We start from the raw sequence: 19,059 nt of genomic DNA on the forward strand, positions 1-19,059 counted from the left end.
GTCCTTTTAAAAATGGTTCACTCTCTAGGAGATTTGTCAGCACGATGCCACTACTGTACCCACTACTCCTCAGCCATCATCGTGGCGTCCTTCCTTGTCAGGATAGAGCCGTTTTCACACACTTTCCAGACACTGCAGGTGAGGCCTTTAACACCAGGAAATGCAATAAAATATCCAGACTAAACTCACAGATGGAAAACTGTCATTTTTTTGCCCTTTGAAACAATAAGCTGGTATTAGATAAAATCCTGTGGCTCACAGCACACAGTGGATGTGACCTTAATAGGTATGTCGGTCACTTGCCTGACTAACCTATTTCCACAGAAACTTCTGCAGTTAAGAATAGCATTGAATAGAAAGTATTTTTCTCTGTGTGAAACCACTTTACTGGTTTGTACAGTAACAATAAACACATCCATCACATGTAAAAGTACAATACTTTTTATCAGCTCATTGAGAGGTCAATACTAAAAGCTTAGAATCATATATATTAAAATGCTAAATTTACTGGATGAGTTTCTGAACCTTTGACAGCAACCATTTTTGTTGCATCAATTCATGGCTCATCTAATAGACTGAAGCTCTGCATACTCTTACACACATGAATACAAATATACATGTATACACACATTACAGTAAGTGATAAATGTATGACGTATAAGATATAAAGGTGGATCACTTCCTGAATGTAATCACTGCTGATCACTGTAGGTTTTGTCTTAAGGAAATGTATCAGTCTGTTCAGTCTGTTCATTAACCCACAGGCCCCTCTGCAAACCCAGTGCTCCAGATGCCCATTGACGTTCATCACTTTGTCATTTTTTATTTTCGAACGTAACCTTGCTAATAATATGACTCTAATATGAGCTATTTTCAGCACTCCAGACCCTCTTTCAGTGCTGCTTTTGGTATGGAAGCAGATTATAGGGAGATTTCAATATATATGCAAATAATTACAGAAAGCATCAAAAAGAAGCCAATGCAAATAGCCACAGATGTTACCAATTTATGATGCAGCTTCCAATTGATTAGAATGAAAAGGCATGCATTTGATAGTCAGAATAAAGCAATAAAAATGTTAGTCTGGTGCATTACAGTGCCTTTTTGTCTTCTGAAGCGTGTAACGGGTGTGTAGTAATATCCATAACTGAATTTACATCTCTAACTGAGTTTACCAGTATATATGCTATTTTCATTCATTGAGGTAATTGTTTTACTCTAAATTACATTCTCTCTCATGAGATTTCCGTTACAGATTATGGAATTTTACAGAAAGATGAAAAGCTTTCTTCAAATAGCAAATCTTTCCCCCTTACATAATACAATGAAGAATAAAAAAATATAATTCACAGCACAGAATCTTGCAGACTACTTTAGTAATATGCAAAGTTTAGTTCAACAGTGTGCAGAGGATCTGACAGTGTTGTGCCTCGTCTCCCTGACAGGGAGGGTTTGATATCCCAGAGCGGATGTTTCACAGTGTAAAGAAGGAGTGGGAGTCGGCCTCCAGAGACAACATGGGCGATGTCAGAGAGCTGATGCCAGAGTTCTTCTACCTGTCCGACTTCCTGCTCAACTCTAACCACATCCAGCTGGGTCAGACTCAAAAATCATCCTCTGTGTATCTAAGTGAATGACTCAAAGTATGAACTTCCTGTTAAGATATTTGCCTTGTGCAGACAATTGTATTAGTAATGCACTCAAAGGATTAGGCTAGCAATATTCTTATTTTTCTTATTGTCCAGACCAAAGCCAGCAATGTGTCTCTCTCTGAGTACTTTCTGACTTTCTTACCCTATCTGTGACTTTCAGCCCTGAGCCCATTTGACCTGGGTAGTGTAGTTTTTAGAAAAACGTTACTCATACAGTACAAGAGTAAATAGTGAAGCATTTTCATTATTTTCATATTAAGAGATGGTCTAATGAGCATTTACAGCAGCAGGATGTTGTATTTGGGGCTGAAAAAATAAAAATAAGATAAACTACAGTGCACATGTTCATTGTAATGAGGAAACATATCACCTATTTCAACCATCTGGGTCATTGATGTGTTTTTAATAGTTTTTGGACAACAATGGAGGTATGTGCCACAGAGGAATTAGCCTTATTTGTTTCAGGCTACACAGCCAATACTTTTTAGTACACTTTATTTTGGGTTTGGTCTTAAAGAAATACAATATCACCAGCCTTATCCTCTAAAGGTATCGCATAACACAGGTGCTAATGCACGCACAGTACATGCGTGTCCTCATGCATGTGCAAGTTGACACACAAACAAAACGGGGAACCGCTCATCAAAACATTGCTCCATAGTGCCCTCAGTGGCAAAAAAACTCACTGTGATGTGATGTGACCCAGAATGCTGTATGTACTATATGTCCATATCTTTGTAGGTTGTTTGGAGGATGGTACTGCTCTGGGAGATGTGGAGCTGCCTCCTTGGGCGAAAGGTGACCCCCAGGAGTTCATTAGAATCCATCGAGAGGTCAGTGACCCCCGACCCCACCATGCCTGTCTGTTACAATTGGCCAGTCTGGCCTGTTACAAACAGGGAGCTTTCCCATAAGACCTAATAATGTTTGTCAATACTAACAGATGTATGTACACAGAAAATGCACTGTTTTAGTATCTTAAAAGTAGTATAAGTATCCACTGTAACAGTGCTGGTAGCTGCCAATTTATTTGTCTCCATTCTTTCTACCACAGTATAAGAGACAGATCTTATTCACAACAGCCACTGTCATATTCGTGATATTCTCTAAAGGCCATCTTGTGCCACTGAGTTTGGTTCAGTTGAATTCTTTTAGTACTGACTGTTTTCAAATATAAGGAGCAGTTGTTTTTCTTATCAAGAAATTGCATGAAAAGGCAAAGAAGTTTAGATGACAGATGATGAAGGACAACAAGCCTATTTAACACTATTCAGGGCAGGCACAAGACAGTCTTTTTCATAATGCCATTATTTCTGCCAGCTGTTTATGGGCTGAATATTCTCTCTCTTTTCTCGGCTCTTTCTTCTCCTTCCCTGTGTGGGGTTATTGTATAACTCTGCTCTTTTCCTCTCTGTTGGTCTGATTTCTTCAGAGTGTGACCCTCCCTTTTTCCATTCCTGGGGCAACTATGATGGTTATCACTCTGTAATCTACTGAACTACTCATATTGCCTAGCATTCTCATAAAATTAGTGACTTTAGAAGATTGTTTTTTTCTTCCATAGACAAATTAACTGAGGACAATATATCCTCCTTATGATGTTTTTTTTTTTAGTTTTTTTTTTTTTTAGTTTTCGGTTATTCCAGGATGGGTTTATTAAGAATGGGTGCAGGGTATGGCTGGTCATAATGCCCACTTTTCCTTATTAACTCTTCAAAACCAATCTCTGGGTAATTTTACTGAAATCATTCTTTAATTCTAACATGAAGATATGCTCATAACCCAGCTGTGCAGCTTCCTGCTGTTCCAGACTTCTAAATTGACTTTTGGAAGAAATCATACAGTACCTGAATAATTTGATTGGTTGTGCATTCTGCTATAAGTTTTTTTGTGTTTCTAAACTCTCATTTTAAGAGTTTGACTGATGGTTTTAGTCTCACTGTAATAACAATGAGCACTGCATACCTCTGTATTGCTTCATTGCACTGCTGCATAATGCATCATAGTAGTTTTGTAATGGTAGTTGACTAGGTGTTCTTAGTTTGTGCAACAATCTCCTGCACTGTTTGCCTTAGGTGTTGGAAAGTGACTATGTGAGTTCCCACCTCCACCTGTGGATCGACCTAATTTTTGGGTATCGGCAACAAGGTCCAGCTGCTGTAGAAAGTGTCAACACGTTCCATCCTTACTTCTACGCCCAGAGAGGTTGGCAGAATTCTAAGGACCCCCTCATAAAGAGCACAATCTTGGGATACGTCAGCAACTTTGGCCAGGTTCCCAAACAGGTAAAAAGAATTGGCTTGGGGAAGCAGAAAAGACTTTCTGCATGTAGGTGTGTCATATTGTTTTTAAAAATAATTCTTCTTTGTGAATCACCTGCTTCTTTTCCATAGCTCTTCACCAAACCACATCCACCTCGCAGTGGCTCTAAGAAGGAAGGATCAACACCACCCCATCCAACTCCATTTTTCTTCAAACTGGATAAACTGAAGACTACTGCGCAGCCATTCAGAGGTACAGGCAGATAATAAAAGAGGGACCTCAATTATCTTAATCTTAAAGGAATTGATACCACTCTCATGTCTGTGCACTTTATGCCACAGCCTGTAGTCAATTAACTTATCTTAGTACAAAGGCTAGAAACAGGTGGACACCGGCTACCAACACCTTTAAAGCTTGGTTTTACACTATTTTTCCATACAGTATTAAACATATATATAACATATTCCTTAGTCAGCTTTAGAGGGGCTGGTAGCCAGATATTTTTTTTCACCTTTGTACAGAGCCAGGCTATCCGTTTCCCCGTGTTATCAGTCTTTATGCTATGCTAAGCTAAGCTAAGCTAATCAGCTGCTGGCTGTAGCTTCATATTTAGCATAGTCTCAGCCAAAATGTCAAACTATTCCTTTAAATGAAGGTCTGAAATTAAAGTATTATAATATAACCGTGTAAACAATGGATATCAAACAACTGAATCAACAAAGCTATTTTCTGCTGAGTAAACTAAATTCAATCAATTATAGTCATCTGCATTTGGCATTATTGTATATTGTTCCACCTTTATTTTATTTCACACCGTTTGATGTCAATTATTATATACAAGATGCACCCAGGTCTCAAGGGAATCATTGAAACAGAGCGAGAATGTCCATAGATTAATTTACACTATGGAAGGGTAGAAGGAGCTATCTGTTAGAGCTACAATATGGAGATGACTCTTCCGCTGAGCCCTACTTAATAATCTGAATATCCCTACAGGCCCACTGAGGGAGAGGAGATGAATCTGCGAATGCTCAGGGAGAGATTCCTGCATATTACATTTCATATTAAATCTTAGAGTGTCTGATCTGATCAATAAGCAGATAGAGATGAATAGGAGGAGGAACGCTAAGACTAATGTAGACACGAGTTCTTTCTGGGGATTTTAGAAGCAGAACTGGTGAAAGGATATAATGATTTCTGCCTGTTCCTGCATGTACAGGTCAATTACAGGCACAATTACAGCCGCTCTTTCACTGCCTCGCCCACATATACACACACACGCACACGCACGTACAACTTCCAGGATGCTGGTGTCCCCCTAGGAGAGAGTCTTGCTCAGCTTTTTGTAACCTGGGAATAGCTGTTTTAATTGCCCAGTTTTCTGTGGTCAGTTTAATGAAATTCTTTACAAGTTTACTGAGCTACCAAACTCTTTAATGTGATGTTTCTGAACAGCCATTACCTTTATTTGGCCAGGCAAGTTTATTCAGGTACACAAAAGGCAGAATGAGGTCACCATTACTTTTTATGGGTGCATATTGTATAACTGACAATTTTCTTTAAAAAAAAAAAAAAAAGCGGCCACTTACTTTCTTTCTCAACTTTTTACTCACGGTGCCCCGTGCTCAATAACACTGTAAACCCCTCTGCAGAGCTGACAAGAGGCCCAGTGGGTCAAATACTGTGTCTGGAAAAAGAGGTCTTGGTCCTGGAGAGAAACCGGGTCCTCCTGTCCCCTCTGTCGACCTGCTTCTTCAGCTGGGGCTTCCCAGACAACAGCTGTGCCTTTGGAAACTATGCCACAGAGAAGGTACGTGTGTGGTGTTACACAGTAGTTTAATTTTACATTCAATTTCGCACAACCCTCTAGGTCCACCTAGTTGCATGAATCAAATTGAAATGAGACAACTTCAAATCTTGTGGAGGCCCACATTGCACATCCATGAAGCATGGACTTGTTTTTAAATGAGAGAATTGGATTGATAAATTCATTACATTATAACAACATACAACTTTTACTCCCTTTTATTGATAAGTGCTCTGTATCAGTCTTAAACACATTTGCGGAAACTTACTTGAAATTTTATCCAGTTTTATCTCATACATATGAAGCATCTCACTGGGTTTGGGTCAAGCCACACACACCAACAGCTAATCAGTATCATATCCATAAACTCATTCACTTAATCCAAACACACATAAACCATGTCATGACGGTGCTATGTATGTCCATCTCTAGATCTTTGCTGTGTGTGAGAGTTTATGTGATTGGGGCGCGACATTGTGCGCAGCCTGTCCCAACCCGACGACCGTCATCACCGCAGGAACCAGCTCCGGGGTGTGTGTGTGGGATGTAGCAGTCAACAAGGACAAACTCTCTCACATGAAACTCAGACAGGTTCGTTTGTCTCTGTGTTTGTTTGCTCCAGAGATTTAACAGTAACATCCAGAGTGTATTGGTAAACATAGTCATGTATACACACATTCAGAATAACACTGACCCAATTTTTCCTCACAGCCGTTATACGGTCACACAGATTCAGTGACATGTCTGGCGGTGTCAGAGGTCCACAGCTTGATAGTAAGTGGCTCCCGTGACCTCACTTGTATCCTGTGGGATATGGAAGAGCTAAGCTACATCACCCAGTTAGCAGGACACACAACCGGCGTCTCTGCACTGGCTATCAATGACCTCACCGTAAGTCCACCTCCTTAATCATCCTCTCTACCTTCGCTCCTCTCAAAATCTCTCTCCTCCCTTTCTTTTGTTCTGTGTAATTTTTGGCACACTGTTCATTCAGCTGACAGCATGAGGAAGGGAGGATTCTTATTGTTGATGGCATGTGTATCCTCTTTGTGTGTGTTTTGCTTTTTTTGTGCATCTCTGTGTATATTTGTGCGCACATGGGTGTCAACACCATGTTGCTGTTTTCTAGGGTGAGATTGCGTCATGTGCGGGACCTCTGCTCTACCTGTGGACCATGAAGGGTCAGCTGTTGACTTGCACTGACACTTCCTGTGGGCCTCAGGCAGACATCCTGTGTGTAAGCTTCACACAGCGACACGAGTGGGACGCCAGGAACGTCATCGTCACTGGCTGTGCAGATGGCATCATAAAGGTGATTTTTTTTTTTCTCTTTGTACGACTTGTACATAGGGAGGAGAGGTTGCTCTGTGTAGTCGCTACTTTTGCATTAGCTCTGCAGATAGCGGCTTGGATGTCCATCAACGTATTAATAACAGTATATGGGTTGAGTGTGTGTGTGTGTGTGTATATGTGGGTGTGTGTGTAACTGTTTATGCCTAGGATTAATATAAACCTATGATGCCTCTCTGCAATCAAAGCAGCAAACTCCAAATTAGGCTTCACTTGGGAGTGGGTGTCCATGCCACATGCACAGCACACACACAAATGGTATTATTACTTTATTATTACCTTGAGTTATGGGGTGTGTGCGCGTGCTGGTGCGTATGTGAGTGTGTTTTGTTATTATGTTGAATTATGTCTGATTTTGCAACTCGTTATGTGTCTCTCATACAGATATGGAAGACAGAGTACACCAGAACACAATTACCTGGCCCTCCAGAAGAGCCTGTGTCCCCAGGGCAAGACCGAACAGAGAGAGACGGTAATGTTACTGGCAGTAGGATCAGATATGCATGTAGGTGCTGTATTTATAACAACACAGATAATGGGAGTGGCTGACAGTAGCACAACTGTGAGACTGACTAAAATGCAGCTGCTCAAAGAGTTTCATGTCTCAAAAAGAAACCTATCACTAACTAATTAGATAAATCCTGAAGTGTGAGATGATTATTTATAACCGCTCATCTTAGAGCTAGACAGCATGATTTCCAGATGAGAGATTATAATGCTTACCCCATCCCTCACTAGCGTTAGGGCTAGCTGGAATTATGTTGTTATAAAGTTATTAAACATAGAGGCAGTAAACACTGATGAGTAATTCTGCTGACGTGTGTGTGCGTGTATAATTTAGAAAGCAATAATACCCAGATCCAATTTGGCATACATTGGTTACAGCCTCGCGTCACCTCATAGGAGTATTATGCTTTGCAAATTACATTGAGACAAGTCTTTACGTAACACTGAAGCATTTATATTTGAGGGATTTTTCTCCTTTTAACAGCCTGCTGACCGCAGATAAATACAGTGTTAAAGCAGAGGAACATTTTTTTTGTGGGGACCACTGGGTCAGAGTTACAGACAGAGTGGACACCTGCCCTGTGATTCAGTAATAAGTGGAGGCTGATGTATTCTCATGATGTATCCACAGTGAGTAGCTCATGCCAGGTTAAAGGCTGGGAGAGACATCTGGTGTTGTGTCAAGAGTTGAACAGAAGTCAGGCTGTGTCCCAACGCCGCTACAAGAAAAATCCAGCCATCACAGCTCTGGCCATGTCCAGGTATAGTAAATACCTTAATATCATGCACCCACTCAAGAGAGGTGGGGATTTAGTCTCTGGTTAAATATTTTGATACTAAAACTGTACACTTCAGGAGCTAACTGAATATTGGCTGAATTCTCTACAACTCTGCCTCACATGCTCATCTTCGTTTTTTCTATTATTGCATGCTTTACAACAGAATACATTTGCATTACTTTCTCCTGTGTAGGAGCCATGCTACTCTGTTGGCGGGCGATGCCTGGGGCAGAGTTTTCACCTGGACCTGTGAGTGAGAGGTGGCAATGTTTGAGCAGTTTCATGCCTTCAGCCTCCATTTCCATACAGCCTCTATCCTCTCAGAGAGAGACTGACACAGGAAGTTCATCAGTGTTTTGTGTGTGCATTCAGGGATACAAGTGTTACAATATTTGATACATTCAAGTCTCAGACAATATTTTACCATCTACTTAAGTATTTAATTCCCTTTTTTTCTCTGTAAATACTGAATTTCAACAAATTTGAATAAAACTGTTCATGGTCATTTGTCTAAATCTTCTCATGCGAGTCTCTGTCATTTTGATTATGACTGGCATTAGGACTTTAATTTATTTCATTTTATTTTACTTCATCTCGGATTCATACAGGTGAAAGTGGAAGGACAAATTCCCCAGAACTGCTTGATTGATTTGGATGAGAGAAATATTGGAAAACACTCACCACACACCATTTCTTAAAAATAAGTTAGCTCTGGGTCTCTGGCAGAGCTAACTAGGGACCACAGCAGAAACCTGTGACTGAACTGGGCAGCTTTAAGCTGAAAGCAACAGGAATTTCGTGAATGATGACCAGGCGTGTGCAGGCTCAGCCAATGTTCCCTGAGAGCTGCAGTTTTCTACTAGTATTGTAGGACTGGAGCAGTTCCTTTTCTCACGAATTGCACATCAAGCGTTCAATACTTTGAAAACTACTGCACACATGTCAGCGTTTTACACTATGAGGTTGTCGTGTTTTGCTTTGGTAAATGTTTGTGGTATGAACAATTCAGGATGTTTAGTTAGTTGTGAATAGTTTCCTGGACTTCCTTTGTTGTTTTTTCACGTTTTCAATTTGCATTGTAATGTGGCATTTATGAGTATTTGACTTTTATTTTTTTAAAATCTTCCTATACCATTCCCCTCCACAAGTTTACTGTGATCATGTGTAGTTTGTCTGTGTGTGTGTGTGTGTGTTGTGGGTGATGTAAAATGTGTTTGGGTCTTGTTGGGATATCCGTTCTGCTTGTCACAGCTTTCTGTGTGCATTTTTATGGTGAACCAAGGACAGATGTGCCTTTTTAGCCACATCAGACTGTTTTAATCTCTGTAATCACTGCAGGGCCTCGATGACACACTCTTGGGCAAAACTGACCCATTTGAAGGGGGACTGTGTGAGATTTTCTAAACATTGATCATCATCTTTCAGTGGAAAAGTACAACGCTGACACTCACCACATCAATGCACTAATGTTCCAATAAATAACTTACCATTTTAAATTATGTTAGATTGTCGAGATTGTTGACGCTCGTCCTCTTTCTGCGTCTCGCTTGCTCCCTCATGCACATGCACCACTGTTCTCTGTCATAAAGGAAGAGGTCTCTCTCTTTAACCTTTGTGTGTGTGGCTAATTGTGCTAAGTGGAGTAGCTTAATAGAGTGGAAAATAGTCCTCATAATTTTCCCAGAGAGCGAGCAATGACCTTCTCTAAAGACAACGGCCATCTCCATTCTCTCTACACCGCTGGTTTTATGATATGAAATGTCAAACCATTGGGTTCCTCAGAATAATTAAATCAAATAAATTATTGCACCTAGGCAGAACCATCTTGTAGCCTAACCCAATTATAATGCACTGTAAAGCTAATTATTAACCATGATTACAATTAGTCTAATTTGAATAAATGTAGTCATTAGCGGGTTCATCCTAGTCAGTGAGTCTGAACTGTGGGGGATGATGGTCTCTCTCTCTCGATCTCTCCCACTCAAAGAGAGATGGGTGTGGATGTGCATCATTCTCTTTCTCCGTGCACCTCTTTCTTCATCCCATTTTTTTTTTTTTTTTTTTTTCCACACACTGACCTTCACAAAATGGCCTACACCCTTCACCTTTCCTGGGTACTTGAGCGTAATGCCGCTTCCAGGATTCATGTTTGCTGTTTATGTCTGAGCTGCTGTGAAATCAGAGGCAGAAGACTCCCTGTGCAGTTTCTGTTTGTCCCCTACATAATCCCCGTAAAACTGCAACTTGATGTTTTTACACTTTTTAGATGGATAAAACAAACTAGACATCATGTTTTCATTAGTGAGCTTTAGAGGTGCTAGTTGGAGCTTTTTTTTTTTTTACCTTTTGGACAGAGCCAGGCTAGCTGCTTCCCCCGTTTTCAGTTTTAATGCTAAGCTAAGCTAACGACTGCTGGCTGTAGCCTTACACTTATCAGACAGATGCGTGTGATCTGCTCATCGAACTCTCTGCCAAAGAAGAAAACAGTTGTGTTCTCTTAATACATTACAGAAGTCATTCATTTCTCATTGCTCAGTCTGTGCTGCTGCTCATGTCAGACGCTGAATGCACCACAGCTGTTTGTAATATTTTGGTGGTGTTTTTCTTTTGTCGTCTCAAACAGATCTTGCTTGTGTGACCCCCGAAAAATCTGACAAAGTGCAGTTCAACAGTTAATTAAAAACAGCATTTATGAGAATCAAAGGCTGCACTCTCTGAATGTCAGACCCAGGCATATATTTATTCATTTTGTGTATTAGTACTGTAATTATAAATGCATTTTTAAAGGCTGAGTGTTACAGTGGCTTTATGACACTGCAGCAAGAGAGCCTGGACAACAGTTTCTTTCCACACAGTCTCCTGAGTTTATACAGAATAGTTACCAGTAAGAGCATTCTTATAAACATCTGGCTCACAGGCCAGCAATGCCAACAAACTAAACAACAGAATTATAAGACCCAAAAATTGCTGTGCTGGAATGGGACTGCACAGAGGAAACACAAAAGCCTCATTTGCCGACAGTTGTAGCGTACTTACAGCCAAAAAACAAATGCTAAATGCCATAGTGATAGTTCATAAATATAGTCCTTTTTGATGCCACTCAGTTCAGTTCGGAGAGCTGAATCTCTGCCCTCACTTTCGGGAGGTACCAAGCTGCTTTGTTTACAGCTGTTTCTCCTGGAAGAGGATCTGAGCGTACACAGTGTCCGGGCTTGAGGGTGTGGGGTCCGGGCTGGAGGAGGCTTGGGGCTCCGGCCTCGGTCTGACCAGCTCCAGCTCTGCGTATGTCAGACTGTCCTCCTGAGATACTCGAGGCTAGAGGAGGGAGGGAAGGAAAGGATGAGAGGATCTTGGAAGGAATTTAGCTCAGAGATAAGGCAAGAGAGGAAAGTATTGCATAGTGGATATAAACATTTCAGATTTCCCCATAAAAAAAAGAAGTGTATGTAGGGAGTGTATGTGTCTTGTCTCCATACAATCTTTCACAGCAAACAGTAGTATTATTCCACTTTCCGTAGTAAACATCTCAATAGTGCTTCTCAGCTGCAGAAAGTATGTGTTTACAGGGTTTGCAGGACCTCTTGGAACATTCAGTTTACTCAACAAACATTTGATACAATAGGACTCCTATCCAACGTCCTCAGATCCTTCTAGTTACACTAATCCAATCAGTATGTGCGTGCAAAAGAAATGCTCACATCTTCATTTCACTACAAAATCACACGAACGGCATCAGCAGAGGCACTGATGATGATCCTTAGTTTGAGTAGTTTTCTTCTGTATATATATTTGTTTGACACTTTTATTGTAGATATAAAACCAATGAAGCACTCTAAATAAATAATTGTGTTTGAGAAGCAATAAAGCTAAATAGAATTATCAAGCTCATAACTGAATGAAGAGACGGCAATAAACTCCTGTAGACAATCATGCAGTCATGAGACAAATTCCCTCTTGTGCATATCTCAATAACAACTCTGCATGAAAAAAAAAAACATCTTTTCAAAATGTTAATAAATACATTTTAACAAATACATTAAATGCATATGTTTCAATAATGGTGTTATGGCAGTAGTGGGCATAGGAATAACTGAGCTTGTGTGATGGGTGACAACAAGGTGACTTACGGCAGCAGATCTTCTTGGCTGAGTCTTTAACCTTCTGGGCTTTTGAGGTCTCTTTGCAGCAACAGGCACTGAAAAACAGATACAACCTTAATTGACTGAAAACAGCAGCCAGGAGGAATGAATTCACAAATACAAAAGTGTGATTGAAGTCAAAATCATCCTTCGCAGCCACTTTATATTAAATATAGTCAAAGGGAAGCTTATAAGAGAAGTAAGAGCTTCATTCTGCCATTTCCAGTGTCAGTGTGGAATTTTCCTCAGACAATACGCAGGATTTTACCCAAATATAGCGTTTAAGTTTCCTCCTCAGTTTGTTTTCTGCTGGTCTCCCAGTCTCTCTGCTGCTGTTTCTGTCACGGAAAATTGAATTATGCTGGAGATGTCACTTTCTGCTTTTTTACTTGCTGGATGCCTTTTTTTATTGTTTCCTTTACCCGTTAATTCCTGTTCTAAGCATCACGGGGGGCTGGGGCCTCCCTCAGCCCCCCCTGACTCTAATGCCTCCGATGTGTTTGGAATTTGAGAGGAAACTCAAGTGCCGCACAGAGATACAAAGACTGGGATTTGAACCAGGTCCCTCCACGCTGCGAGATGACACTATTAACTTCTGAGCTACTGTCCTCCCTCTGAACCAACACATTAGATTGTAAAAGCGTCTCATCTTGGATGTTCATATTAGAATTCAGTCCATTTTATTTTCCTGCATAAAATATATTGACACTCTAATCGAGTGGTTCCCAGCTTGGGTCTGAGGGGGTTGGCTCTTTTTCTGACTTTTCTTGAAGTTTTGAAATACTGGACACTTTTTCCTCTCTAGGCCTTTAAAACACCATCAAATCTTTTAAGTGAAACAGCCTGAGAAGAAAAAACACTCCATACTTCTTACAACTCCTCTCTACACTGAGGCCATAGCAGGTGATGAGGAGTCTGGAGTTAAAAAGGTTGGGAACCACTGGCCTAATGGCCCTTTTTTTTTTTAAAGAATTAAAAAGTCACATCCTGCTCTCAAAATGTCACTTCACCTTTGGCTGGTATGTGCGGCGGTGGCTCTTCAGGTAGTTTAGGTGGTGTTACTGTGACTCTTCTGTCAGTTTTCTGTCTTATGTCTTTCCTCTGCGCTCTTGGGGAGGAACTGGAGGAACTGATGGAGCTGGTTACAGTTTCTCCTGAGCTGTACAGAGCAGAGGAGTATTAATTAGGGCTACATCTAACACTTTCGTTTATCCATTAATTGATTATGCACATTGTCCAATAGCATGCTTTATGTTTTTCATAAAATAAAATATGGGCAGTTAATCCTTGTTAATTAATTGTTTCATTACTATTTTTACAGCATACTGTACCTGCTTTCTGGACATTTGACCAAGAGGTAACTGGCTGTAGAAAGAAAAAAAAGAAATCATGTCGACAAAGACGTCAAGGTATTGTTTTGCATACAAAACATAAAGTTATAAAAGTGAGGTTACTGTAGGAAAACGAATGATGCTTTTACCTTTGAGTCTGTGTCTTCTGTGAAAGTACTGGCAAGTGAGAACCAGCGTGAACAGGAAGATGGACAACAGGCCCAGTGAGCAGATCAGCACAGCGCACAGATACACATCTTCACAACACAGACAGATGATAATCTTAGAGAAAAATCATCGGCACAGTGGCTTTATCAAACTTGTATATGGTAAAGTGAAGAAGTACCTGCAAATAAACGCCACAGTCCTTCACTGCTACCATCATCAAGAGTAAAGTGCACTGGAGAAACAATTGTTAGAAAGAAAAAAAAAAAAAAAAAGGTCAGCAAAATCAGAAAACTGTGCCCAGACAAAAAAAATCTTTGTAAATTGCTGTTGTCTGAGGGCACTGAACCAACACAGCAGACAGCCTGACATTTCTGGTTTCCAGAAATATCAAAACCGCTGTCATGAAGGGAGAGTCTGTTGCAGCATCAGCCAAACCCACCACACACACACACACACACACACACACACACACACACACACACACATGATCACAAAACACACAGGCCTGGCTGCAGTGCAGTTCTTGGACAGTGTTTGGGGGGTTCCCTGTTGCTCTGCTTCTCCACTTCCTTTTGTTGGTCACTTCACAATTGTTTAATGTTGCAGTTTTTTTTTTTTTTTTTTTTAATGTGTGATAAGAGAATGAATAAAAAAGTCGTCGGTATGTGCCAGTGAATGATGGGCTGTGTATAGGTCAGGGGTATTTGACAAGGAGAGTGAACAGAGGCTATGTACATAAATTACTTTGTCTCCCTGCTCCCCATAATGAGATTTTAATACGTCTTTTAAACACAGGTTGATAAACATATTAATAAGAAATGATAAGGTGTTAATTCTAATTGACTTCCAGCCTGTTTCCAGACCATTAATTAATATCAGGGAGCAACACAATGGCTTTTGTGTTGTGACCAAGCGGCAACAAAAACTGTATCAGATGTATCAGCGATCAGGTTTACAAGATACACTTTCGATAATGCGCCACAAGTGATGCGTTTTTTCCAGATACTGTGGCCAGTGTTCAATTAGATGTTTTCTAAAATATGTATCTAGTACCCAGGAGTAAGCCTTAAAAAACAAGTTTGATTATAGACATAAGAGAGATGCTTTACAACAATGCAATGCAATGCATGAGCCCTGCAATATGTTTTTCTTTTCAAAATCTTAAATGTATAATTTTTGTTGAGTTGTGTAAATTCAATGCTACGGTAATTATAGAGGGCCAGTCTGCGGTGTTTTATTATTTTGTCCACCCACAGTTTACCATGAAAGTACAAGTAATGTCTGCCTAAGGAAAAGACAAATTGTCGCCGGGGCTCGCTCATTTGTTGAGGCGACAGGCTTTATGTAACACGCATCTCTTGGCAATGTGAGCCGTTAGCAGTTAATGTAAGTGGACCGCACATACGACCTTCACAGTGTGGTTAGCCACATGCTAAACCCTGCATCTGATTAGTGTACGCTGCCCGAGGTTAACAGGTTGGCTGTTAGGGAGGTACACACAGAGGAGGAGTTTATGAAAAAAGGTTTTCATGAAGAGCCAAAAACCCATCAAGTACAGATTTATGTTCATCTGCTTTCCCACAGTCCAGCTGTGAAGGCGGGATTCAAAAAAGTGAACCATCCACTGAAAGAAGTGAGATTTTAGATATGTGGGAGAAGACGAACCATCTCCTCTCTGTGCAAAACCTCTTGACTAAGGCCCAGTGATCTCCGTGGGGTGTAGCCTTTGCTCTGAGATCTGCAGACTGAGGGGTTCCCTGGATTACAGTTACAGTAAAACTTTGCTTTCTCTTTGTTTACCCGTATAATGTCAGCTCTTGTGTTTCTGGTTCTGTGGTCGATGCATGTCGGAGATGCCTGAGGTTGTGTGGCTTCCTTAGTGGGACATTGCCCTGAATATAGGGCAGGGCGTTGTCAGATGGCTCAGTCTGACTTCAACTTCTAGGCATACAACTAGCTCAAGGTAAACTGCGCAACCCAGTCAGGTGTAGCCACACCTATAGCCCCTTAAATGTGTGCAGCCAACAGTGACAGATGGCTTCCCAGCAGTCAATCCAGTTCAATCAGGTAAAAGATTGTTCTGTATAAAGAAGTATTTATTGCTGCATGTGATTCAAATTAGTTCTTAACCAGATTTGCTCAGGTTGTTTATTGTTGATTTCTGCAGGAACCTTGGCACGGACTAAATAAGTTCCACTGCAGCTGAATTCTCCAGTAAATTTTCTCCTGAGGCCTGCATAAAAGTGAACCCAGAATGCTGACGTCATGTAATTCAGAGTTTTTGAACGTGGCCAGCTCAGCAACACTCTACCTTTTGCTCCTCATGCTCAAACACACAGAGTGATATTGTTGAGTGTGGTTTGGCTGTGTGAGCTCATTGTTTTGAGATGGAAATGCCAGAGGATTGGGGTCACACTCAAACACATATAGTGCTCCACTTAGAGCGAATAGCACAGCTAGAGTCAAAGAACACAAGCTGCACATTTCTCTTTGCCCTTGGTCCTTCAATAAAAACTGTTGCTCTTCCGTTTAATCTGTCACTTCTATTGCCAGATAACATGGACAGCATGCCTCCACTGATAGTGTGTGGCTGTGAGGGGATTCCTTGGAAAGGAGAATTCCATGGAAAGCATTTTCAGAGTAATAGCACCAGAAATCCCCTTTGCCTTACATCCGCTCCTCTCTTGTCAGTGACCAGGGTTGCGCAAAGGTATTAAAAAAAAAAAAAAAAGCTAAAGTATTAGACAGCTCAGTGCACAGTCTTGTACACAAATTTCTTTTTCTGTACTCGCCTGCCTGAACTAAGCGAAGGTTAATAAATTCTCTTGCATTTGATCTAACAAAAAGCTAGAAACACTAATATTTTTTGTTGATGTTTCACTGCCTAATTCACTTTTGACTTGCCCTCCACCAGGGGACACAGCCCCAGTGCTGCAGAGCTTCAACATCTTAATCAAGGACACCTAGACAGGGAGGATGCTTGTGGAGAAAGGACCTCAAACCCCTCAGCACTTGGCTAACATGCTTAATTTAAAAAAAAAGGAAAAGAAAAGCAGCTTGTCTTGTTTATCCACATGAAGAGCACAATGTGTTCAAGGACACCTTCAGTTACCTGTGAGCTGTGTGGTGCTGGTACCATTGGACGATGCTCTCCATGTGTTTCTGTGTTTGTGGATCTCCTGAACCTTACAGGTGTAGAAACCCTGCTCCGTCCCTGTCACATTGAATATCCGCAGCCGGTACAGCTCTCCCTCCGTTTCCTCATGCAGACAGAACTTTGGCTGGGGGAAACGACGGGTGTAGTTCCCGTATATCTCAATTTTCTTTATGCCCATCTTTACAATCAGAAACTGAGTGGGCTTGAGAGCAGGGGGAGGAGAGGAGGATGGAGAGGGGGATGGAGAGGGGGGAGGAGGTGCGAGAGTGGGAGCCGCAAGAGGAGAGAAGAACCAGCGAAGGATGAGGACGCTGCTGCTCCTCTTCCTCTGAGATACCAGGCAGGACAGGGTCAAGTTGTCTTTCTCTGTTACCATGACAACAGGTCCAGGGGTCACTGTCACATTCAGGGCGTCACATACCTCTGTTGACAAGAGACACAAACAATACAGGCAGTATGAACAGCTGACATTATTACTTATTCTTTTTTAAATATAGTTTTTGTTTTTGTGTGCCGCACTGCACTGCGTGTACTGCACTCTCTGACACAATAACACAAACCAAACCATAAAATATTCTTTTTTTCCAAACAAGAGTGCAAAGATCTGGTAGAGTGAGTGACTCCTCCCTGCTTTTTAAATTAGTAATTAACAGTTGGTAATGTGTCCCACATGGAGAATGTCTGGGTTCACTTTTGCGAGATGTTTGATTTCCTCCCATTTGAACATAATTGTGGCATTTAGACAAAGCAACTTTCTATGCACACCCACAGTGGCCACTGGGATTTATGGTGTTAGAGCTCACGCTGGTTCTACTTATATATATATATGTCATTCCATCAGTGGATGGGAATTCAGTTCATAATACCTAGAAGGCATAAGAGGACTAAGAATGAGAAAACTAGACCAGCATGGAGGTACTCGTGTTTTATTCTGCTGCCAGCTGGGTCAGGTCTGTCTAGAGGAGACATGGTGTCTGGACACAATATGTGTGATCAGACAGGCAAAGAGAATCTACAGGTGGGAGACATTCATCTTCAGGACGGTACATTCCGAAACAGGCAAAGAGAAACACGACAGGATAACAGGGAACATCTGGGCTGCCTTGCTGTTTTTTTTTTTTTTTTTTTTTTTTTTTTTTTTTTGTTTGTTTGTTTGTTGCTGTGTGAGTTGGGAAATCTCCCTCAGGGTCTGTGCGCCACTATTTAATGTGACAACAAAAGCAGCAATAGGGACTCAAACCAACATAACACAAAACTGAACATAACCAAAAGATTATAGGGCAGGAAATAGGAGTTGTAGGTCCACTTTATGCCACTTTATAGAATACAAATTATACTGAGGTTTTCTCTGATCACATAGAACGAACCTAACTCTCCGAGCGATTTCATTTTAAACAAAGCCAAGTTTTCAAAAGACCTGCTACGTTAATATTGCTAATGATTATTGTACTAGCAACTTTTGTTTGTTGTAGAAACAATGATTAATAGGAAGTGTTTACTCTTGTATGTTTGACATGATTTTCGTGCCAAAATTTCATAACAATCTCAAAATTTACAGTTTCACAGTGGTGTATGTTAGATTTTAGGTCAACTTAGACACATTTTCTTTCTTTCTTCCTTTCTTGCCTGCTCACTCGCATTCTTACTGGTTTATACTGATGTAAACAAGGTAAACTTACCTGTGACCAGAGCCTTAGTCAGGACAAGGACCACTATAGAGAAGTACATTTTCCACAGTCAGCGAATCCATAAACCCAGACAACTGCACAGCACTTACACAAGCAGCCACATTCAAAACAGAGCCTGACTACACGACCCACCAGAGCCCTTACCCACCATTAACTCTTCTCCTCTTTCTCCTTTTTTCTGTGTAATATGAAACAGTAAATGTTCTGTTCCCACTTAGA

General features: G+C 40.9%; 2 protein-coding genes across 2 annotated transcripts in view; one reads left to right on the plus strand and one right to left on the minus strand.

Moving 5' to 3' along the window:
• The window catches only part of wdfy4 (WDFY family member 4), a 38,997-nt gene extending 30,134 nt beyond the window's left edge, over positions 1-8,863 (plus strand). Inside the window, exons 53-64 of the mRNA XM_022762533.1 lie at positions 29-138; positions 1,446-1,596; positions 2,394-2,485; positions 3,728-3,937; positions 4,046-4,166; positions 5,567-5,724; positions 6,154-6,312; positions 6,433-6,612; positions 6,851-7,033; positions 7,456-7,543; positions 8,210-8,339; positions 8,551-8,863. Of these exons, the coding sequence (XP_022618254.1) occupies positions 29-138; positions 1,446-1,596; positions 2,394-2,485; positions 3,728-3,937; positions 4,046-4,166; positions 5,567-5,724; positions 6,154-6,312; positions 6,433-6,612; positions 6,851-7,033; positions 7,456-7,543; positions 8,210-8,339; positions 8,551-8,614 (1,646 nt within the window). The 3' untranslated portion in view covers positions 8,615-8,863. The remainder of the gene's footprint in view (positions 1-28; positions 139-1,445; positions 1,597-2,393; positions 2,486-3,727; positions 3,938-4,045; positions 4,167-5,566; positions 5,725-6,153; positions 6,313-6,432; positions 6,613-6,850; positions 7,034-7,455; positions 7,544-8,209; positions 8,340-8,550) is intronic.
• Positions 8,864-11,070: 2,207 nt separating this feature from the next.
• On the minus strand, positions 11,071-19,059 carry LOC111234952 (V-set and transmembrane domain-containing protein 4-like). Its single transcript, XM_022763206.1, has 8 exons — positions 18,832-19,059; positions 17,108-17,575; positions 14,174-14,227; positions 13,977-14,084; positions 13,828-13,861; positions 13,507-13,655; positions 12,485-12,552; positions 11,071-11,672 (listed from the first exon to the last, which is right to left on the minus strand). The coding sequence occupies exons 1-8, from the start codon at positions 18,878-18,880 to the stop codon at positions 11,520-11,522; spliced, it is 1,083 nt and encodes a 360-aa protein (XP_022618927.1). The 5' UTR covers positions 18,881-19,059; the 3' UTR covers positions 11,071-11,519.

This window comes from Seriola dumerili, unplaced genomic scaffold (genome assembly GCF_002260705.1).
Source record: "Seriola dumerili isolate Sdu_G_001 unplaced genomic scaffold, Sdu_1.0 BDQW01000024.1, whole genome shotgun sequence".
NCBI lineage: Eukaryota > Metazoa > Chordata > Actinopteri > Carangiformes > Carangidae > Seriola > Seriola dumerili.

Bases quoted from the DNA above. Each gene is read 5' to 3' on its own strand.
- LOC111234952 (XM_022763206.1), bottom strand. From the start codon at position 18,880: ATGTACTTCTCTATAGTGGTCCTTGTCCTGACTAAGGCTCTGGTCACA. The intron at 17,576-18,831 runs GTAAGTTTACCT...TCTTGTCAACAG, and splicing joins GACTAAGGCTCTGGTCACAG to AGGTATGTGACGCCCTGAAT. The intron at 11,673-12,484 runs GTAAGTCACCTT...TCCCTCCTCTAG, and splicing joins AGCCAAGAAGATCTGCTGCC to CCTCGAGTATCTCAGGAGGA.